General features: G+C 40.8%; 1 protein-coding gene across 2 annotated transcripts in view; it reads right to left on the bottom strand.

Annotated features, from left to right (window-relative positions):
- FAM102B (family with sequence similarity 102 member B) overlaps nucleotides 1-23,767 on the bottom strand; it is a 95,388-nt gene that overhangs the window by 5,467 nt on the left and 66,154 nt on the right. For both annotated transcript variants that reach the window (XR_006712567.1, XM_045478486.1), the window contains exons 5-10: nucleotides 19,863-19,909; nucleotides 10,486-10,589; nucleotides 7,551-7,646; nucleotides 7,221-7,410; nucleotides 6,995-7,122; nucleotides 5,771-5,840 (exon numbers count right to left, since the gene is read on the bottom strand). Coding sequence is in view for 1 of the 2 variants with exons in the window: in XM_045478486.1 (XP_045334442.1) it covers nucleotides 5,771-5,840; nucleotides 6,995-7,122; nucleotides 7,221-7,410; nucleotides 7,551-7,646; nucleotides 10,486-10,589; nucleotides 19,863-19,909 (635 nt within the window). In the remaining variant the exon portion in view is untranslated. The remainder of the gene's footprint in view (nucleotides 1-5,770; nucleotides 5,841-6,994; nucleotides 7,123-7,220; nucleotides 7,411-7,550; nucleotides 7,647-10,485; nucleotides 10,590-19,862; nucleotides 19,910-23,767) is intronic.

Here is a 23,767-nt window from a genome sequence, read left to right as displayed (position 1 = left end):
ATCCAAGTTTGACAACAGGTAGGGAGGATGGTGAAGGGCAAAATGGAGGGCACTTGCATCCATGAATCACCTTTTACGGCAAAACTCTCTGTCCTAACAGCCTGGCCACTGTATTTTCGTTATACGTATCTGTGATAGCAGCTTTGCCGCAAAGCTGCTCTACCTTGATATTCCAGGCGCTAACTGACCTCTATCAATAAAATATGGAGAATACTAAAAATTTAAAATTAGCAAACTCTGTGAATAAAACAGGTGTTTAAATGAAGTAATGGCCTCATCAACAGAAGGTTTGTTACTGCTGATGTACCCAGAACCTTGGCCCTATGTTATAATGGAACACACATGTTCCCTCTATCGTTTCTTCATCTGCGAGGATACAGGTTTTCTACAAGTCTGTAAAAGCACAGTGTCTTTTTGATGGTAGCTGGATTTATTTTTAGATGAGGACTTTTGACCCCTCGAGCAATCAGGCGGGGAGCTGAGTGGTGGTGTCGCATGGAGGGGACAGTATTACTGCTTTCAGTTTTCAACAGTACCTATCTCCTCATGTGTCAGGATGCCAGGGGCCACACAACCTGACATTTCACACTGAGAATTCCAGAGACCAGTAAGACCAAAAGCAAACAACATGGTTGGTCTCTTCCCATAATGAAATTTTAAGAGGAAATCCTAAAAAAGTGGGAGTAATGCAGTGGTTACCAGGCCACTGTGTACTGACTTGGTATTCTCAGTTGACTGCTTAGAGGCTCCTGTTCTTTTTTTTTTTTTTTTTTTAATTTTTTTTTTTTCAACGTTTATTTATTTCTGGGACAGAGAGAGACAGAGCATGAACGGGGAAGGGGCAGAGAGAGAGGGAGACACAGAATCGGAAACAGGCTCCAGGCTCTGAGCCATCAGCCCAGAGCCTGACGCGGGGCTCGAACTCACGGGCCGCGAGATCGTGACCTGGCTGAAGTCGGACGCTTAACCGACTGCGCCACCCAGGCGCCCCTAAAGGCTCCTGTTCTTACAGATTCATTCTGCAGAAGAAACAGGAACATCCTTAACGGAACACCAGTGAACACCCATTCAAAGTTACAGATATTGGAATTTGAAGGAGTCTTGGTGAGCCCCACTGCACCCTGGCTGTTAGATGCCCTAAAACTGTTCTACTCTGGCAATAATGTAGTAATAGGAACCAGACTTTCCCTCCTGTTGTAAATAGCTATAATGTTTTATAGAACATATAAAACAACAGTTCATATACTGGACAACAAGCAGCACAGGACTGGTCCTGAGAGAAGGGAAATCAATGAAGAAAAGTCTAAGACAGTTTCCTTCAGGGTCCTCCCAGCCTTCACTGCAGGAAGACAGAACCCAAACATAGCCAGGTGGTATGTATGTATGTATGTATGTATGTTTGTATGTATGTATGTATTTATTTATTTATTACTTTCTAAGCAGGCTCCATGCTCAGTGTAGAGCCCAATGTGGAGCTTGAACTCACAACCCTGAGGTCAAGATCTGAGCGGAGATCCAGAGTTGGACGCTTAACCAACTAAGCCATCCAGGTGCCCCAGCCAGGTGGTCTTTCTGAGTGTGGGAGTCACAGGTCAGAGCACAGGGAGGCTGCGGGCTGGAATTTGTGGGTTAGGATAACAGAAGGAGGGGTAGGGGAAAATAACGGCAGGAGAATTTCCAAATTTGATGACAACTGTAAACCCACAGACCCAAGAAGCTCAATGAACCCCAAGTGGAATAAACACAAAGAAAAACCCAGGCACATCATAACCAAATTGCTAAGAACCAGTGATAAAATCTTAAAAAAGTAGCCAGAGATGAAAAAAAAATCACATAGAAGAATAAAAACCGAAATGAAAGCAGACTTTTTTGTCAGAAACTACTGTCTCAAAGGCAAGCAAGGAGCAGGCTGTGCAAGCACTCCCAGGCCGGTTGGGCTGTGTCCACTAGACTTTAAGTGTATGACTGGGGATACTGCTCCCCCAAGTCTCTATTACTCTGCTCTGTTCTCTTCATTTTCATGGGTTCACTTTTTTTTTTTTTTTCAATATATGATATTGTCAAATTGGTTTCCATACAACACTCATGGGTTCACTTTCTTAACCACATATGGTTCTTGTGCCTCTTCAGTGCCTGAGTAAATGACTCTAGTTTCATCTTGTGCTGCCCGTTTCTCTCTCAGAATAGATCTAATGCTAACACATTAGTTTCTCTGAGACACACCAGCTAGTTATGGAGAGTCTATGTGCACAGGTATTGTGCTGGACACTGCAAATAGCTCGATCTCAATAATCCTGCGAGAGAGACCTTTAATTAGTGTATATGGAGTACTGCATGCCAGATTATGTTTTAGTCACTTACATGTCTTACCTCACTTAATTTAGGCCTTGTAACTCTTACGAGGTGGGTTCTGTTATTGTCACTGTCACTAGTGAGGAGACAGGCAGAGAGAAGTGAAGTAACTTATCAAAGATGCACGGCTGATACGCAGGAGGGCTTGGGACTGAACCCATGTAGCCCAACTCCAGAGCCTGTGCTGTTAACCCCAGTGATAATGGCTGTCTTTTTGGTGGTAAGTAAGAGATGTAATTTGTCAGGATCATAGCTAAACTAAGCTAAGCTGGGTCATGATGGTTAAGCCAGGAATGAAATCCATGTCAGACTGCACGGCCCATTCTCTTTTCACCACGATACACTGTCTCTAACATTCCTCAGGCTTTCAGTGGCATGTAACATTAATCATCTACTTCAACCCCTAATTATCATTTTAGGCTTTCATGCATTAGGTGATGATTATTCTTTTTTTTTTAAATGTAGATTAAAAAAAATTTTTTTTTTTTTAATTTACATCCAAATAAGTTAGCATATAGGGCAACAGTGATTTCAGGAGTAGATTCCTTAACACCCTTACCCATTTAGCCCATCCCCCCGTCCCAAAACCCCTCCAGTAACCTTCTGTTTCTTCTCCATGTTTCAGAGTCTCTTATGTTTTGTTCCCCTCCCTGTTTTTATATTGTTTTTGTTTCCCTTCCCTTATGTTAGGTGATGATTATTCTAACATTCATTTGGAAAAGGAGTGGGAGGCAGAATTCTAAATGCCTTCAGAGCCTAGGTTCTAGGTTATTTTTCAAATAGAAAATTAACCTTCTTTCCTCTTAATAACAACAATATAAACAGCTAGCATATACTGAGAGCCTTCTGTGTATTAAGCACTACGCTAAGTATTTTACATAAGCTACCTAATTTAATCAGTAATATCCTATCAACTAGGCATTATTGGTCACTCCCATTTTTCAGGTGAGGAGACAGAGGTTAATAGTATCAGTGAAGTCAATAGGGGAGGGACTCTGACTTGGACCCTGAGCAGTCTGAAATGAGAGGACAGATAGCTGTTGCTTTTGAACATTCACTATTTTGGTTCCTTTTGGTTGGAACTTCTATTGTTTGCTGTTCCTGTACCTAAATTAATAAACACTAGAGCTTACTGAGTATATTAGGTCATTTGCTCTTTACAACAATCCCATGATTATCCCTGCTTTTCAATGGAGGTAACTAAAGTTCCATTGAAGTTAAATGATTTACTGAGGCCCCAAGTGGTCTGGCTCAAATATGAACTCATCTCTTTAACTCAAAACACATGGTCTCTCTACCATATAATACGTATTACTGTCTTCATAAATGTCATTTTCTACCTGTTCCTTGCTACTAGTCTCTCCTTGTTCCAACCTCCCCACCCCCATCAAATTATGGCCACTTAGTTTTCTAACATGCCAGTATCATAGATCATTTTCCTGCCAAAGAATGACCAAACTGTGCACATGACAGAAAAGGATACATTCTTTGTTATGGCAACACAGGCTGTTTATAACCTGGCTTTGAGATTCTTACCAACTTCATGTCCCACAGGCAGCCTTCACATGCCCCCTCCTCAGAGTACCTGTTCACTGGCAACTCCCAAAGTGGGTTATATTATTCATAAGCCAGTAAGGTATGGCGGTTAGGTACAACGAATGTGCTCTGGGCTCAAAGAGACAGGAGTCTGAATCTTGGTTTTATCAGTTATTAGTTTTAAGGCGTTGGGCAAATTATTTAACCTCTTTGTTTTGTCTTTTTAAAGACTAATAATAGTACATCATGAGCACTGAAAGAGATAATGTAAGAATTGAATGAAGCATATATATGTGCCTAGCACATACGAATAAATGCTCAGTGTTATTAATAATTATTATATATTTACTATTATATAATTAGATATTATAACCGTTATGCCTCTACATTCATTCTCTTTGAATCTACTACCAGGAATATCTGTCTTCCTCACATCCACCTGTTAACCCCCCACACTTACTTTTAATTCTTCCCAACTCTTTCTTCAGGTGTCAAATTTCTAGTAAGTTTTCTCTGAGTGAGGTCCCATCTCTGTTCTCTCAGAGTCTCCTCTACTTCTCTATATTATAGTGCTTATTACACTACTATAAATTTTAGTTTGTCTATCTCACCTGCTAGAAAGAATCAGAAAATAAATATTTTAGGCTTGGTGAGCCATTATGGTCTCTATTATACTATTCAATTCTGCTGCTGTAGCATCAAGGCAGCCATAGATAATACATAAACAAGAGTTGCTGTATTCTAAAAAAAATATTCTTACAAAAACAGGTAGTGGGCCAATTTGGCTCACAGGCTGTAATTTCCCAACCCCATATGCTAGACACGTAGGCTAGCTGAGGGTGAACTGGGTCTTTCTATCTTGCATCCTTACCCACGACTTGGCCCAATAAATAGCTACTGAATTTAATGAGTGGATAACTCAGTGAGAGTTAATGAAAACTATAAATTGCATTTACATCCTCTATAAACCCTAGTTCAAATTAACTACTTCCTCATGGCCTCTTTATATGTCTCTCTCTTACCTACCTATCACAACTGATTGCAGTTAGTTGCTGATGTAGGTTCTCTGCTATATCCTTTGTAACTTTTGGACTCTTCAACGTGCTGGACATGGAGGAGGAACTCAATAAAAGCAGTATTGGTGGAACAAATGAATTAGAAATTCCTTCAGGTTTTGAGCATTAGAGAACAAAATAACTGTTTTGGACACGGGGGCTCCCCAGTACAACTGTGACTTATTCTGGAACTCTAAATAAATATTACATGGAAATACTGAGTATAAGGGATGCACATAAGGGCAGGGGTCAGAATTCCTTAACTGTCCCAAGCCATCTGTGCTCAGTACTATTTGCTGCAGTACTGGAAATCAGAAGTAAGTCTGGCAGGTGCCTTTTCTTCATCTGAATCTGAATAACTACCAGAATGATGTTTGGTATTCTGAACTTTTCTTAGTATGTATGTTAGACTCTTGTAGGGTGGAGAAAGGGGAGTACAAAAAAGGTTAGTACCAAGTGTATGCTGGTGAGTGGTCTAACTGCTCATAACAGACAAGATCACTGACTGAAATGTAATTTTGCTTTGCTCTTTTTAAAATATCAGACTAAGAACTCTTTTCTAAACATCCTTTTTCATTGCATCTTGCCCAATGCTCTTCTGGTCCTCTACTAATATGTTCTAAAAACACATTTAAGAAAACCAACAGATAAAATTTATTAAATATAATTTCAAACATACTCAAGATAAGGAAAGCTAAGAGCTGTAATTCTTCTCATGGACGCATTATATGTATTTTCTAGCCTCAGTCTAATACAAACTTTGTAACTTTCACCTTCTACTCAAGAACATATTCTTTATTTAATACGATGCTATCTGGACCACGTACCTATTTGGAAGATGATGGCTGCCGAAGGTCGTACTTCCCCCGGGACCCACAAATAACCTCAGTCCTTCTTCTGCAATTCACATTAAAATATTTGTTATAGGCACATGTATTACATTATTGTCAAATGATATTCCTATATTAAATTCATAATTTACATTTAAGTTTTATTAAATACATTTTTATTTTTATTTTTAGAGTTTATTTTTAAGTAATTTCCACACCCAACATGGGGCTTGAGCTCACAACTCAGAGAGCAAGAATTGCACACTGTACTGACTGAACCAGCCCCAAGAAATAAACTTTTAGAAAGCTACACATATATTTTAAAAACAGGCAATTTAAAAGATATGCTTTTTTTTTTTTTTTTTAAGTAGGCTCCATGTCCAATGTGGGGCTTAAACTCACAACCCTGAGATCAAGAGTCACATGCTGTACTGAGTCAGCCAGGCGCCACTAAAAGATATCCTAATAGTTATTTCTCATTAACTTCCCTAAAGTTGTTTTTCTTTAAAACTGAGTAAAAAAGATTTCTCTTCCTACAAATTCCCATAAGTAAGGTTTAATTACTTCTCTTTACAACCAGTTACATAATGAAACTAAGTCCATTGCTAACTGCTCTCTATTCATGCCGGCGTGAATAATTACACCTTTCAAATTGGTGGCATGTAAATTTTGCCTCAGTGAAAATGCTGAGGAGGGAATAAAGGATTCTGTGATTCACTATCATCTCAAGATCACTATCCAACCCTGCAAATTACACAGTTGTTGTGTCCAGTTATGATAAAGCAGATACAGACATCTGCTGTAAGGTACATAAACACGGTAGACGTTGATGCATACACAATAAAAGGCTTCTTTAAAATTGGATGTTTTTAGGGGCATCTGAGGGGGGGTTAAGTCAGTTCAGCATCTTTTTTTTTTTTAATTTTTTTTAATGTATATTTATTTTTGAGAGAGAGACAGAACGCGAGTGGGTTAGGGGCAGAGAGAGAGGGAGACACAGAAGCAGAAGCAGGCTCCAGGCTCTGAGCTGTCAGCACAGAGCCTGACGTGGGGCTCGAACTCATGAGCTGTGAGATCATGACCTGAGCCGAAGTCGGACGCTCAACTGACTGAGCCACCCAGGCGCCCCAGCATCTGACTACTGATCTCAGCTCAGGTCTTGATCTCAGGGTGATGAGTTCAAGCCCCACGCTGGGCATGCAGCCTACTTAATCCACACACCTTCTGCACTGGAATCTAGGCTGAAGTCTTGACTCTGCAGTATTTTCTCTACAATATCATCTGCATCCACTCTGGTGTCATCAACTCGCTTCAGCTGAGATTCTACAGAATCTTGCTTCACTGGGCATCTTTGAAAATAATTAAAAAAATTTTTCCCTTGTTTTTATTATGTTATGAGAACAAAGTTGTTTTTTCCTCTCCATTTAAACAGAGACTGGAAAGATACCTGTTGAACGGTTCTGAAGCGGTATCTTCTTTGCCAGCTGTATCAAGGTTTGGTTCAACTATTTTTTGCTCAATTTCATCACAGGGCTCTAGAATACTTTCAATTCCTGTTGATGTGCTTCCCACTGAGGTATTTCTCCTGTGGCAGAGGTCAGAGAAGCTAGATGACCGGGAGTGGCACGAGCTATACCCTGTTAGAGAAAAATTGCTTTGGGTAAAATACTAACACCAAACACACTGCACGTAAACGTTCTCCCACACCCTGGCAGTTACAAGTAATACTTTAGAACAATAAATATCTAAGGAATTCAACTTCACTGTTAGCCTCTACCTGATACTTTTGACTGCTGGCTTGCATAGCTTGATGTTCTAGAATGTCCACAGGCACCAAGTTCATCTGGAACAGAGGCACTCTTTGCTGAAAGATCTGCAATAAGTCATAACATGATGTTACCATTACTGCCAAGAAGTCAATGGTCAATTTGTATTCTTGTCTGCAGATTTTATTAACTGCTAAGTTGATTATCAAGAAAAATTAGTTGCAAAGTGAAAAGAGACCCTTTTAAATTGGTACAAGGTAAACAATTGCATTGTAAGAAATCTAAAAAACTTAAATACCATGGTTTATTGAAGAAATATAGTTTGGGGTGCCTGGGAGGCTCAGTTGGTTAAGTATCTGACTCTGGACTTTGGCTCAGGTCATGATGTCATGGTTCATAGGACTGAGCCCTGTATTGGGCTCTGTGCTGACAGTGCAGAGCCTGCTTGGGATTCTCGCTCTCACTGCTCTCTCTTAATATAAATAAACTTAAAAAAATATTTTTTTCATAAGATTTAATAGCACTCTTAAATAAAACCATTTCAGGGTGCCTGGGTGGCTCAGTTGGTTAAGTGTCCGACTGCGGACTTCGGCCCAGGTCATGATCTCACAGTGCACTTGAGCCCCACCTTGGCTTTGTGCTGACATGTCAGAGCCTGCTTGGGATTCTCTCTCTAAATAAATAAATAAATAAACGTAAAAACAAAAAGCATTTCAGTTTTTATGTTCAGTATTTCTCTAATAAAAATGAGTCAGATGTATTCTTATACTCACAAAATTGTGTGCTTTTTGAGAAAATCCTGCTCTCAAAAATCCATCACAGCAGTAAACTAAAGAGCATGTTGTTACTTTAATATTAGTGTTGCTAGTGTTAGGCTATAATTTGGGCAAATGTCTGTGGTTTAAATCAACACAGCATGCAATGTAGCAGTGAGAATAAAAGTTCTTAAGAATTGATTATGGTATTCAGTTTCCAAGTAAATGTACAAAAAAACAGTGTCAAAGCCATTTCTAGCAGTTCCCTGATAATGTGCATATTCCAGATGCCAATTATGTATTTCCAGAACCAGGTTTCACAGAATGCAAAACTGTGGCCATTTTCATTAGCATGAACTATTTGAAAACTAGAACTGCTTTTCACTTAGAGGCAAAAGGAAACCAACTGAGTAACACAGCAATTACAGCAGCAGTTCTATAAATGATACTGGATGTTGCTGGACCAAGCAATGCTGCCAAATGAGTAAGCTACTGGAGCAAAGGTTTCTCACTTCTGGGCAGGCTATAAGATACAAACTCCAAACCAGCATCCCTAGTCCACTTTATAGTGGTCCTAAATGCAAAGCTGATCTATACGAAGATCTAAACCCAAAGAGGTAGTTCATATCAAGAATTATATAGGACCAGGGTGCTTGGATGGCTCAGTTGGTTGAGGTCTGACTTCAGCTTAGGTCATCATCCCACTGTTCTGTGCTGACAGCTCAGAGCCTGGAGCCTGCTTTGGATTCTGTCTCCCTCTTTGTCTGTCCCTCCCCCACTTGTACTCTGTCTCAAAAATAAACAAACATTACAAACATAAAAAAATAAAATCTTAAAAAAATGATATAGGACTGTTTTTTTCTTATTAAAATATTTTTTTAATGTTTATTTTTGAGAGAAAAAGTGAGACAGCATGCACAGGGGAAGGGCAGACAGAGAGGGAGACACAGAATCCAAAGCAGGCTCCAGGCTCTGAGCTGTCAGCACAGAGCCCAATGTGAGGCTCGAATGCACGAACTGTGAGATCATGACCTGAGCCGAGGTTGGATGTTTAACCGACTGAGGCACCCAGATGCCCCTAGGACTAATTTGTTAATTGCATCACTACACCTTTCTTTTCATTCTTTCAAATAATAACCCTGCTCACATCACATGAGAGAAGAAAGAAAGCTCCTAACTCCTTTTTCTTCAGGCAACTGAACATTTTAGGCTTTTAACTATTGGAGCAGATCTGAATGTGGCTGGGAGTTTGCCTGGGGAGGTGGCTCTCAAGGTGTGGCCCGGGGCCCGGCAGCATCAGTGTCACCTTGGAACCCACGAATGCAATTTTCAGGCTCCAACCCTGATCTACCCAATCAAAAACCTCTGGCTGCAGTGTCAGCAACCTATGGTTTAACAAGCCCACCAGGGGACTCTGATGGACACTCATGTTTGGAATCACCAACAGAGGAGAGTGCTCGGTGGGGGAGAAGCAACACCTGACAGGTGGCTGGCAGAAGTTGCTAGGTACACTCCTGTAGTGTCCCGTTCCATCTGTGGGGAGAAGTACACCAAGGGGGTGTGTGTCAATACAACATTGAGTTGTTAATCTACCAGAGCCTGACATTTCAGATAAAACAAAGCATTGGCTCACCCCAAAATTGCATAATTAAAACTCTGCTGATAAATTCTTGGCCCATTTCAAGCCATGTACCCACAGAATTTTTTATTTTTCTTTCCAAAATCTTATTAAAAATTTTTTTTTAATGTTTATTTATTTTTGAGACAGAGAGAGAGCATGAACGGGGGAGGGTCAGAGAGAGGGAGACACAGAATCTGAAACAGTCTCCAGGCTCAGAACAGAGCCTGATGCGGGGCTCGAACCCACGGACCGCGAGATCATTACCTGAGCCGAAGTCGGCCGCTTAACTGACTGAGCCACCCAGGCGCGGTTTAAACTCCAGTTAGTTAACATACAGTATAGTATTGGTTTCATGAGAATTTAGTGATTCATCACTTACATATAACACCCAGTGCTCATCACAAGTGCCCTACTTAGTGCCCACCATGCTTCAGCCCATCCCTCTACTCACCTACCCACCTCCTTTACCCACAGAATTTGAAATCTGGGTGGGACTTTGGGAATCTTTCATGATGTCAAGTGGTGCCATTCCTCACAGATTAAAAAAAACAGTAAGCTACACACCCGTACCTGCTATTCCAAGATGGATTTTGAGAGTCTCTCCACCTTTTCTATCTTCTTCCAGAGATTCAGATTCACCAGCAATTGGTAGAGACATTGATGTAGAAGGAGGCCTGTAAATAAATATTTCAAAGGATCAGAACTTGATTAATGATGGGTGAATCAGAAAGCTTGAGATAGTGTTAAAGAATGGTTGTGGAGTCAGTGCACCACTTTAGTAAGGTGCCTGCTTAACGGTACCTCTTTGAGGGTGAATGTCATAAAAATCAACACATACTGTATGAGCTGCCTCAAAACTGGAATACACTTCATGGGGAAAACAAAAGATTTTTACTCAACAAAAAATGTTGAGACCAGAAAGGGGATTGCCTCCACAGAGTCTGGAAAAGAGGGGCTCTGGTTGTGTGTCCCCGGCACCATCTGTGGAGGATGCTTCAACTGTCAACTCTCAGACAAGGCAGGGAGGTTACCTGAGGCAGAGAAGGTGGTATCAAGACCCTTTGTATCTGAGGTCGGAGGGGAATACGTCATGCCTTCCACTCCAGGGCCTGAGCTCTCTTGTTGGCCTACTAACTTCTTAAATGGTACCCACGGTTTTAACTTCTACCTTGTTCTCTGTCATCGGCTTACTTACCCTAGGGGGAATCTGTAAAGAGCCCCAGTTGTTTAGATTGTTTTTTGGGCTGGATTCTCTAGGGGTAGGTGATGGATAGCTTTTCATTGGCTAATTCAAGGCTCCTATCTCCATGTGGAAGATGTGTAGCAGGTTGGGGCAAATCTGAGTTCTAACAAGATTTTTTTTTTTTTTTTTTAATAAAACATCCCTAACTTTTGAGGTTGACAGTCTAGAGGAAAACCACATCTTCCTAGAGACTATCCCTTGGTGACCTGAGGTAATAGGGAGGTGGCTGAAGGGATAGTGGGTGAAGCTGACCCACTACGTGGCAATTCCTTTTTTGTTTTTGTTATTTTGTATTTACTGAAATTCAAAACATACTAGCAAAGTACCTCTAAAATAAAGATTGCTAAAATAAACTAGAAAAGTATTTCCAAGATACAGATGACCAAAAATTAGTTAGCCTGAGTATATTAGTTATGTTGTTGCTGGAACACATCACCACAAACTTAGAGACTTAACATAAATTCATTATCTTACAGTTTCTGTTAGAGGTCTGACATAGGTTCCACTGGACCAAAATCAAGGTGTTGGCAGGACCACATTCCTTCCTGGAGGCTTTAGGGGAGAACCTGTTTCCTTGCCTTTTCCAGCCTCCAGAGACTGCCAGCACTCCTTGGCTCAGGCTCTTTCCACTATCTTCAAAGCCAGAAAGGCTGCATCTCTCTCTGACTGTTCTGTATTTCACATTTCCCTCTGACCCTGACATGCTGCCAATTACCTTTTCTCTTGGATTATACCTCTTCCCTTTAAGGACCCTTGGGATTATAGTGAGTCCACGTGGAGAACCCAGAATAATTTCCCTATTTTGAAGTTAGATTATTACTTTAATTCCACCTGCCACCTCATTCTCCTTGGCCATTTAACTCAACATATTCACAGGTTCTAAGGATTAGGTGTAGACACCTTTGGTGGTGCTGGGGACATTAGTCTACACACATTAATATACTACAGTTTAATATTTTCATGACAGTTCAGTAATTGTCATTCAGTTGCCTTAATACAGAATTTATCTTTTTTATCTATGTAAAACATTAAACTGGCCAGATGCAATAGTAACAAAAAAAATGTAATGCGATATAAAACCCATTGTACAACAGTATAAGTAGTGGTTTTTGTATGCATACGTTCATATATGTATATATAAAACTATACATATGTACACATGTGTATGTGTATATATTGTGTGTGTACATATATTGTGTGGTAATTCTTAAATTCTTAATATATTATGTCAGTAGAATCCTCTGGCTATTTAGGTCCTTGAAGATACAGACATTTAAGACCGTCATTAAACCTATTTCGAGATTCTTTCTTTCTTTTTTCTTTTTGTGTTTATTTATTTTGAGAGACAGAGAGAGAATGAATGAATGAATGAATGAATGAGGGGAGGGGCAGAGAAGGAATCCCAAGCAGGGACATAAGACTTGATCTCACAAACCATGAGATCACAACCTGAGCCAAAATCAGGAGTCGGATGCTCAACTGACTCAGCCACCCTGGTGCCCTGAAACCTATTTATAAATTATTTTTATCATAAGGTCTCCTAAATTCCAAAATTGCATATCCTGTTGGGATATTTTCAAGTATTTGTCTTGCAAGTATATTGAAGTCAATATATGCCCAGCTAAGGCCATCTTCTCTTCCTAAATCTGCTTTCTTCTTGTATTCTCCAACTCTGTGAATGTCATTGTAGTCCACAAAGTCACTGAAACTACAGTCCTAGATACTGCCTCTGGGTCCTTCCTACTCACATTTCTCCATACCCAAACAGTTTCCAAATCCCACAGATTCTCCCATGTTTTTCCTATTTGTCATCTTTTCTCTGCCTCCAGTAATTACTTTAGTTTGGTCTTTGTACCTTAAGACCACAAGAGTCTCCTAGCTAGGAGCTTGTTATGAACATGTTATTCTCTGATTAAAAGCATGTCAATAGCTCCTTTCAGATAAAGCACAAACTCTTTATAAGGCCCTTTGTAGTCTGGCCTAGACCTACTTCTTCAGTTACCAAAGTCTGTATTTTTAAATAGTGTGAAATAATAGTGGCCTAAAAAGCCCTGCATTCAATATTCCATAAGAAAAAGTAACATGCAAAACAAATACACTTACAAAGAATGGAGTCTACGGTCCCAGTCATTAATCACTGATGGTGACTCATGCCTGCCTGTCCTATTTTTTTAATGCCAAGTCCTTTGTTCTTCCTTTCACAGGTGGCCTGATTCCAGTGTCTCCATCCCTCTACCTCTTAGACCTGTTTTCCAACTTTCAGTGCTCCCAGCCTGTGGCCTCTTCCCTTTCTCCCTGTGTCCCTCTGGCTCCACTCTTTCCTGTTCAGCCTGACTTCAGGGCCACAGTACTTTTAGCAATACCTTCAGTTTGGCATCCCTTGTTCTGAGGTCTCAAAACACTTGAAGAACCCCAACCCTTGATAATTTGAGCCTTCTTCACTAACTTAGTTAACTGGGGTAACTAAGCATTACAGAGAAAATTCAATAGTTTTGAATTATTGAATCAGTCCATGGGGACTGATATTAATTATGATCTAAAATTTATAGTGGGGCCTTGGCAGCTCTCCTAAGTCTCCCTACACAACTCAGTCATGTTGAATAATCACTGTGCTTAACGTGTGTCAGTTTTTATTCTATTACCCCTTTTTGTTCTGAAAATGTTTTTGTATCCCTTATAAGAACTTGTTTAATATAGCTCAATTACAGAACGAAGAGATGAGATTTTATTTTAATGTCACAGCAACGTTAAGAGTATGTGAAAAATGACCTGAAGTGACAATATTACGTACTTGATATTCATGCCCTGTAACAATGCCATAAACTCATGCAAGACGTTTTCTATTCCTGGAATGTCCTACCCACCTCCTCTGCTTGATAATTTCCTATTCATCCTCTAAAAATTAGCTCAGTATCACCCTCTCAGTGAACACTTTCCTGCATTTCAAGAAAAAGTAGTTAGGGACTCTACCATCCATGCCTCAGTAGCATCATATGTTCTGTGTCTGTCTCCCACAGAAGGAGTAAATTTTTCAGAACGGGGGCTGGCCTTACTTAAGTTTGGTAAATGTTAGCACATGGCAGACAATCAATGCACACGTACAGAATAAATGAGTGAATCCTGGGACCCTGGACAAATTAGTTCCTTAACCTCGGAGCCTCAGGGTCCTCACTTAAAAAATATAGATACTGTATCAGAGTTGTTTCAACATTTAAATTGGAAGACAGTAATATTTACTAAATCGTTTTGACAAATAGTACTCTCCTTCCTTCTAGAATATGAATGCTCCAGAACCCTAGCTATTCAAGAGGATTATCATCCCTAGATCTACTTTACCACCATATTGTCAGATGTCAGTGTAGCATGTATTTTTTCTCTCAAAATATCCTTTTTCTCTTAAAATTCTTAAAAAAATTTTTTTTTAATCTTTGTCTATTTTTGAGAGATAGAGAGAGACAGAGTGCGAGCGGGGGAGGAACAGAGAGAGAGGGAGACCAGAATCTGAAGCTGGTTCCAGGCTCTGAGCTGTCAGAAGAGAGACCAACATAGGGCTTGAACTCACATTCATGAGATCATGACCTAAGCTGAAGTCGGATGCCCAACTGACTGAGCCACCCAGGAGCCCCTCTCTTAAAATTCTTAAAAAGATTTTTATTTTTGTAAGTAATCTCACCCAGCGTGGGGCTCGAACTCACAATCCTGAGATTAAGAGCTGCATGTTCCACCAATTGAGCCAGCCAGGGGCCCCTATCCTTTTTCTTTATTAGCACTAGTGGTTGGCTTTTTTTTTTTTTAGCCAGTTTCATTCTTTTACAAGAGTCGGATATTTGATGATTTGCAGAGAACTACAAAACAGAGTCCAGGGCAGATAGGTAGAGGGTGACTTACCAGCTGTCTTATTCATAAATACAGGCCTTATGGTATGAAATTTATCTTTCAGAAAATGATACAAATTATGGTATAGATCCTATGCTCATTAAATGTCAAAACTAGGGGCGCCTGGGTGGCTCAGTCGGTTAAGCGGCTGACTTCGGCTTAGGTCATGATCTCGCGGTTTGTGAGCCCCGCGTCGGGCTCTGTGCTGACAGCTCAGAACCTGGAGCCTGTTTCAGATTCTGTGTCTCCCTCTCTTTGACCCTCCCCCGTTCATGCTTTGTCTCTGTCTTAAAAATAAATAAACATTAAAAAAAAAAAAGTCAAAACTAGAATTTAAAGCTGAGAATGCTGAAGGTCTGCTGTATTCTTGTTAGTTTCTCTAGGTTTAAAAAAAAATTTTTTTTAAACATTTACTTATTTTTGAGACAGAGAGAGACAGAGCATGAACGGGGGAGGGTCAGAGAGAGGGAGACACAGAACCTGAAACAGGCTCCAGGCTCTGAGCTGTCAGCACAGAGCCCGATGCGGGGCTCGAACTCACGGACCGTGAGATCATGACCTGAGCTGAAGTCGGCCACTTAACCGACTGAGCCACCCAGGCGCCCCGAGGTTTTTAAAAACTTTATATCCTGAAAAATTCAAAGACAGACAAAAGCAGAAAGAATAGTAGGATGAACCTCTCCAGCAGTTACTTACATCTATGTCTTAGAAATATTCAGTTATGTGACTCAGTTGTTTTTGCCTTAGTTTCCCCATCTGTAAAATGAGAACTTGGATTTTATAATACTTTTAAACTGGCTTGATGAAGCTCCTCCCTTAGAGACTTTAGGGGTAGTAAGGTACTATATCTTTTTTCAATAGAAAAAACTTATATATTGAGATTTATAATACATTTGAACACAAAGATTTTGTGGCTAAATATTCTGAAAAAAAATCACTGGACTGGACAAATTCCAACACTCTTCAGCTCTAAAGTATTGTGATTTTACATATTTGAGATATACTGAAATACAATATAATAAAAACAATTTACTTTTTATCTTAAAAAAAGTGTTTTTTTTTTAATGTTTATTTATTTTTGGGAGACAGAGAGACAAAGTGGGGGAGGGGCAGAGAGAGAGGGAGATACAGAATCGGAAGCAGGCTCTAGGTTCTGAGCTGTCAGTACAGAGCCTGATGTGGGACTGGAACCCACGAAGTACGGGAACATGACCTGGGCCGAAGTCGGATGCTCAACCAACTGAGCCACCCAGGTCCCCCCCACCCCCCGCTTTTTTTCTGTTTTAGAGAAAAAGTGCAAGCAGGGGAGAGGGGCAGAGGGAGAGACAGAATCTTATTTATTTTAGAGACAGAGAGCATGCATGCAAGCGAGTGGGGGAGAGGGGCAGCAGGAGAGAGAGAATCCTAATTCATGCTGAGCATGGAGCCCAATGTGGGGCTCGATTCCATGACCCTGGGATCATGACCCGAGTTGAAATCAAGAGTTGGATGCTCAACTGACTGAGCCACTCAGGTGCCCTCCAAATAATTTACTTTTTACATCAGTAGTTTAAACACTTTTCTGTTTTTTTAAAGTTTATTTATTTTGAGAGAGAGGGAGAGAGCATGTGTGCACACATGTGCATAGGGGAGGGGCAGAGACAGAGAGGGAAGAGAGAATCCCAAGCAGAGCCCAACTCTGGGCTCGATATTATGAACTGTGAGATCAGCACCTGAGCTGAAAAACCAAGAGTCGGATGCTCAACCAACTGAGATACCCAGGTGCCCCTCACCACTTTTCTATTCAGTCCATACTCAGTATGCATAAGTGCATGGATGGGTCAGAGTTGCTCCTTTTCCACTGACAGTTGTACAATTTCAGATATTCAGAGAAAAGAGAAAATAACTATTGGGAGTTTGGTTCTCCTGAGAAATATTTTTATGTATCTTGGGATTAGGTGAAGTCTGTTTATTCTAATGAGTTATAATTTTTTTTTAACGTTTTATTTATTTTTGAGACAGGGAGAGACAGAGCATGAACGGGGGAGGGTCAGAGAGAGAGGGAGACACAGAATCTGAAACAGGCTCCAGGTTCCGAGCAGTAGGCACAGAGCCCGACGTGGGGCTCGAACTCACGGACAGTGAGATCGTGACCTGAGCCTAAGTCGTCGGACGCTTAACCAACTGAACCACCCAGGCGCCCCAATTCTAATGAGTTATAAACATCTTTCCTATAAATATAAATTCTAGACTCTTAGAATTACATTCCCAGAGATAATACAGAACATAAGGTGATATTTTTGAGCTCTTCAGTATTTGAGTTGCACAAGTGGAGAGATAAAATGGTAGAGAAAGGGCCAGAAAGGGAATATTCTTAAGTTCACGAGAAGGAATGATGAATTCCTTTCCTTCCACTTTGTTTTGCTGCTCATTTTCTCATTTTGCCTTAAACTGATTCCACTAGAAAAACACTGTTACCCAAGAAGCCAAATGTAGCATAGCAAAAATTGTTTAGTCTCAACAGAGCAGGATATAAAGAAAGAAGCCAGGAAATTACGGTTCAAGAGATGACAACACAGGAAAGGTAAGTTATAGTAAAGTGCATAGTTTAATCAATTGATTTTTTATTAAATATGTATTTTCAACTTTACAAAACACTGTAAATAGGGAACTATATGGATGTTACTATTAAAAACATGGAAGTTGGTGCACAGGGAAAAATTAAGGTTTTCTTTCCTTTACTAAATATATTTTCCTCAGATATTCAAGTGATATATAATTAATTTTCTTTTGTAATTGAGTGTCTTCAGTATTGCTAACAAGCAAGCCTCTCCCCATTCAGCTCACTCTCCCACACTCTGACAGGACTCTTCCACATCTTTCCTCTTTCCTCAAACCCATCGCCATCTTTCCCATCCGCACTCTTCAATGATCATCTCATTTCCTATTTCACTAGGAAATAAGGGGAAAATTGAAAATGACTTCTATATGCTTCCATTTCTCATATAACTGAATCTAAAGCCATATTCTCTGCATTCATTGCTCTTGACAATCCAAGGACACCGTTTAGCAACTGTCCTTTTTCTCTTCTGTGTCCCCTCTCTCCCTACTGAACCATTCAGATCTGTACACAAATACTATCTCCCATCTTAAAAAACAAACAAACAAACAAACAAACAAGCAAATCCAAAGACCTGCTCTTGACCCTGTATCTTCTTTTTATTTGTAACTTGATTTTCTGTTCCTTTTTTTGCAGCAAAATTGTTTATGCTGTCTCCAATTTTTCTCTTCTCAAGCCCTCTTTAACCCACTCCAGAAAGGTTACAGGCTCCCAGCAATCTATCAAAATGCTTGTCAAAGGCACTGGTGGTTTCTGGGCGGCAAATCCAAAGGTCAGTTTCCAGTCCTCATCTTCTGTGATCTACTTCCACAGTGTGGGACACAGCCAATTACCCTTTCCTTTTCGAAACACGTCCCACACTTGGTTTTTCAGGACAGTCTTCCCCTTTGGTTCATTCTTTTTCTTTCACAGGTTGTTCCTTTGCTGATTCTTCCCCATCTCCCCAACCTCCAACACTGGAGTGTCCCACCCTTCAGTCTGTGGTTCTTTTCTTTATTTATAGTCATTCCCTTTAGGTCATTTAACCAAATTGCATGGCTTTAACTGCTCTGTATGCGCTGATGACGTCATGATTTCCAAAATTATGTCTTCAGCTCGGGCCTCCCCACTGAACTCTTAGTGTTATGTCCAACTGCCCACATGATGTGCCTGGCTGGATGTTAAATAGGGATCTCAAATCCTATTTGACATGCCTAACATCCAAGCTCCCAACCCCCAACCTGTTTTTCTTAGAGGCTCTGCTATTTCAATAAGTGGAAAAACCATTTCTCTAGTTACTCAGGCCCTAAACCTGGGACTACTGAAACAGCCTCCTAACCCTTTACCTATTTCTGCCATTCCTCCTGTCGTTGCTCCCCCAAATTGTCTACTCTCTACCTAGCAGCCATAAGTCTGATAATTTTATTCCCTTCCTCTAAACCCTCCAGGAGCTTATTGTCTCACTCAGGTTATAAGTGGCCGACGAGACTCTTCATCACCTGATCCTATCTCCAATCCCCCTACTCCTCATTCTCTCTGTTCTAGACATACTGGTCTCCTGGCAGTTTCTGGGACATGACAAACACACTCCTCCCTCAAGACCTTTGTCCCTGTTCCTCTAACTCAAATGCTCTTTCCCCAAATGTCTGCATGGCGTGCTTTCCACCTCCTTTAGGTCTCTGCTCAAATATCAGCTTTGCCAGGGAGGACTTTCTTGACTATACTCTAAAACAGCAATGTTTCTCCCCACCATGCCTTCCTACCCTGCATTATTTTTCTCCAAAACCCTCATTGCTCTTTTTAAATTATACATGTATTTATTAGCTCGTTATTTGTTTTCCTCTTAGAATACATGCTCCAAGAGGTCAGGGACTTGGTCAATTTTTTTTCACTGCTGTTTCTCTAGTGTCTAGAATAGGGCCTAGCACATGGTAAGGCACTTAAGAGGTATCTGTTGAAGAAATGAGTAAGTCTGCGGAGGTCAAATTAAAACATTTAATTTGTATAGTTTCACCCAAAACTTGAAGATGATAAAAGACCTATAGCTTAAATAATTTTAGACTGTGGGGAGCTTGTTTGGTAAAAGGTAATAGTAATTTCTATGTGGGTCAGGTCAGTCTCCTAGGAAAAGAACAGTCCCTTCACTAGTAAATATTATGAAATATGAATGCAAAAATTTAAACAGACAAACAAAAAGAAACCACTTTTATACTTTCAGATAAATAATTCATTTACGAAGCTTCAACTTACGTTTTAAAACATGGGTCTCCAGACATCAGCTGCATACTGATCAAAACCTGAATATTAGGAAAAGAAATGTGATTATAAAAGTTTCCTTGAGAGGAGAAGCCACATTCCGCTAATCTATGCATCCGCCACAGAATCTAGGCCAATATTTTCTGTTTAGAAAGTATTAAATAAAATGATAGCTTAATTGGGTTACATCCAGTATTAAATTGCTGCTTTATACAGACACAGATTTAAAACCACTTTTTAACATTCAAAACTCTGTAACTGCAAAAATCAGAGTGGAAAAGATGGAAACAAAAAGCAAGTGCTGCCCTAATAACAGTTCTGTGGGTGTGTGCTGTGCTGGTCTAGTTTATCTGTCTTTCCTCCCCAATTCCTGTGGTGCCCAAGTGTCTGGAATGTTTCTCTCCAACTTGCCATGTTGTTGCCTCGTGGGCTGCCTGAAGTGGCTTGCAAGAGCACAATGCTTCTGGCCCGTGTTCCAGCTTTAGATCAGAATTTAAACCTTTGCTAATGCTTTCTGAAATGCTGCTGTTCTCTAGTTGTGACTGTCTTTTAAGACTCAACCACAGCGGGCGGCGGGGGGGGAGGAGGCGCCTGGGTGGCTCAGTTGGTTAAGTGTTGGACTCTTAATTTCAGCTCAGGTCATGATCTTGTGGTTGTGGTGAGATGGAGCCCCAAGTCAGTCTCTGTGCAGAGTGTGGAGCCTGCTTGGGATTCATTCATTCTCTCTCTCTCTCCCTCTGCTCCTTCCCCGGACTCACTGGAGCTCTTTTTCAAAATAAATAAATAAACATTAAAAAAAAAAAAAAAGACTCAGCCATAGGACCTTGTTTCCTTCTTCTGGGAGTAATAATGATAACGGTAGTAATAAAAACAACATTAACAGCAATCATGATTTGAGAATTAATTATGTGCCAGGCAAAAGCTGTGTTTTATAATGCAAGATTTCACTGGATCTTCAACACTCCTATGAGAGATGGATATTTTCATTTTAAGCTCAGGAGATATATTAGTATTCTCAAGATCAGGTAGCTAATAAAGGGCAGAGCTGAGATCTGAAGCTAGGACTGCACAATACTAAAACCCACGGTCTTTACGAAGAGGAGGAGATATAGTGGCTGACATGTATCCTAATATAACCAACCTCATTTCTTTCTTATTTCTTCACCCCAGTGCCTCCACTGCTGTTCTTTTCCCCTTTGAGCACTACACTTACTAAATGTGTGCGTCTGGGCCTGCTGCGCTGGTAGCCTTATCCCCTCCACCACAGTCTGGTTTCTAACTCCGTCAAAACAGCACTCTTGAGTATCTTTAATGTCTGAGGAGGGAAGGAGATGGCACATGCAGCTCTTAAGAAATTGTGTGGGGAAGCAGAACAGAGAGAGTAGGATAGTGGTTGGAGGAGGTGAGAAGCGGTTTTTGTTTTAAACACAGCAGATACTAGAGCTGTTTCTCCATATGTTAATGAGGATGATTCACTAGAGATAGAGAACATCAGGAGAAGGGATAGTCCAAGTGGCACCGCTCTGGATTAGGCAAGCTCTGGATTCTTCAATCCAAGGGAAGGGATTGACTTCTGACAGGGAGAGGGGCATTTCCTTCACTGTAACCAGGGCAAAAAGGATAACAGGGCTGGACAGACAGGAAGAATCATAAATTCGGCAATGGGAATATGAGGGAATTTGATTTAATGGCTTCTGTTTTCTCAATAAAGGATAAAGAAAGACCATCAGTTGAGAGTAAGAGTGGTGCATAGAGATCCAAGGAGAAAGAAGGTATACAATAGAGTCTCTAGAAAAATGGGAAAGGATGCTTTCAAAGGAAGTACAGTTGCTTGATGGCAGGGAGCAAGACTGAAGGAATGGCAGCTGGATGGTTGTATGATGTTCTCCAGCAATATTCCACAACTAGGATGCAAGTCCAGAGAGGACAGTTGAATCTGACTGGGGTCGGGGATTACTCAGGGGAGAGCAATGAGGGAGACAGGGGCAAAGGAGCGTGGAATATTTTTGAGCATAGGATAATCATGGATCCCAGAATCAAAGCTGGATAAAGAGGGAAGTGGAAACAAGGGGAGGCTGGTAAACAATGAGAGCGGTCAGGTTAAGGATAGCCAAGTGAACAGTAGACCAAGAGGACTGGAAACATAATAGATGGGGGCAGGGGATACTTGGAACTAAAATTCTGGAGGTGGTGGAATTTCTAGAGGTAAGTCTAGACTGTGACCATGGGGTGTGGAATGGAGGTGAAGAAAAGGAAAAGGTTCCTGGAGAAGGGTAGTTTGAGGAAAGGAGAGGTCCCAGGTACATGAAAGATTAGCTAGAGGGAGAGAATGCACAGAAAAGACAGTCTGCAGGGACAGATCACCCACCAGATGGTGGAGCCATCAAAATATGATGACAGAAGGGATGGAAAGAAAACTGTGAGCCAGGAGCTAAGTCATCGTAAGTAGGAAAGAGAAGGTAACTAGGTGACCAGGAGATGACAGCTCAGGCAGGGAGACAGTGTGTGTGATACAGAGTGGTATGATCTATAAAAGAGTAATTTCTTTGTAGGGCCAAGTGGGAGAAATGGTGTGAAAGGATCAATGGAGAGCCAAAAGGAAACTACTCCAGGAGCTGGCCCTAAGGAATAGCAGGGGATGGAATTTAAAATTAGAAGGTTAGGGGCGCCTGGGTGGCGCAGTCGGTTAAGCGTCCGACTTCAGCCAGGTCACGATCTCGCGGTCCCTGAGTTCGAGCCCCGCGTCAGGCTCTGGGCTGATGGCTCAGAGCCTGGAGCTTGTTTCCAATTCTGTGTCTCCCTCTCTCTCTGCCCCTCCCCTGTTCATGCTCTGTCTCTCTCTGTCCCAAAATAAACAAACGTTGAAAAAAAAAATAAATAAAATTAGAAGGTTATTTCAATTCCCAGAACACGTGGGTGGCTCAATCGGTTAAGTGTGGGACTCGATTTTGGCTCAGGTCATGACCTCACGGTTCAGTTCGTGAGATCAAACCCCATGTTGGGCTCCACAATGGGTGTGGAGCCTGCTTAAGATTCTCTCTTCTTGGTGTGCCTGGGTGGCTCAGTAGGTTAAGAGCCTGACTCTTGATTTTGGCTTAGGTCATGATCTCATGATTTGTGAGATCAAGTCTTGCTTCAGGCTCTGTGCTGAAAGTGTGGAGTCTGCTTGGGATTCTCTTCTCCCTCTCTCTGCCCTTCCCCTGCTCATGCTCTCTCTCTCCCTCTATAGATAAATAAACATTAAAAAAAAAAAAATTCTCTCTTTTCCTCTGCTCCTCCCCTGCTCGAGTGCATGCGTGTACACGTGCCTTCTATCTCTTTCTTAAAAAAAAAAAAAAAGAAAGAAAAAAAAGAAAGTCATTTCAATTCCTAATGAAAACACTATTCAGAGAAGGATTATCTTTCTTCTTATACTGCAAATATGAAGAAACTTAGCGGCTTGTTCAGCTTGTTTGGGATCAGTCTAAGAAGGAATAGGGCAGCCTGTTTCTTCAGAGTGTGATGCTTACACAGCATGGCAACATGAAAAGACCACTGACTACATAATGGTAGAGATGCATTCTGGTCTCTGCTCTGCTACTGATGACTGATGACTTTAGTGAGACACTTAACCTTCTGAGTCTCAGCTTCTTCATCTATAAAATGGAGAGAATCTATCCCCATCTGAAGAACACTGTTTACCTTACACGGGTATATGCAAGTACTTTGAAATTTTTTTCAGTTATATTTATTGAAAACAAAGTTTGAAAAGTGTAGGTATAGGGTAATTCTTTGCTCCACTAACTTCTGACCATACAGTTTTTATTAGGAATTATTTTCCTTTCTTATCATTAGATAACTTACCATCAAGGGGTAAACTAACTAAAATACAGCAAAAGTTCTGTCCGGTGAGGCTTAGT

The sequence above is a fragment of the Leopardus geoffroyi genome, chromosome C1, assembly GCF_018350155.1.
Source record: "Leopardus geoffroyi isolate Oge1 chromosome C1, O.geoffroyi_Oge1_pat1.0, whole genome shotgun sequence".
In the NCBI taxonomy this organism is placed as follows: Eukaryota; Metazoa; Chordata; class Mammalia; order Carnivora; family Felidae; genus Leopardus; species Leopardus geoffroyi.
The sequence above is the reverse complement of the archived record's forward strand: the minus strand, read 5'-3'. Positions and strand labels throughout refer to the sequence as shown.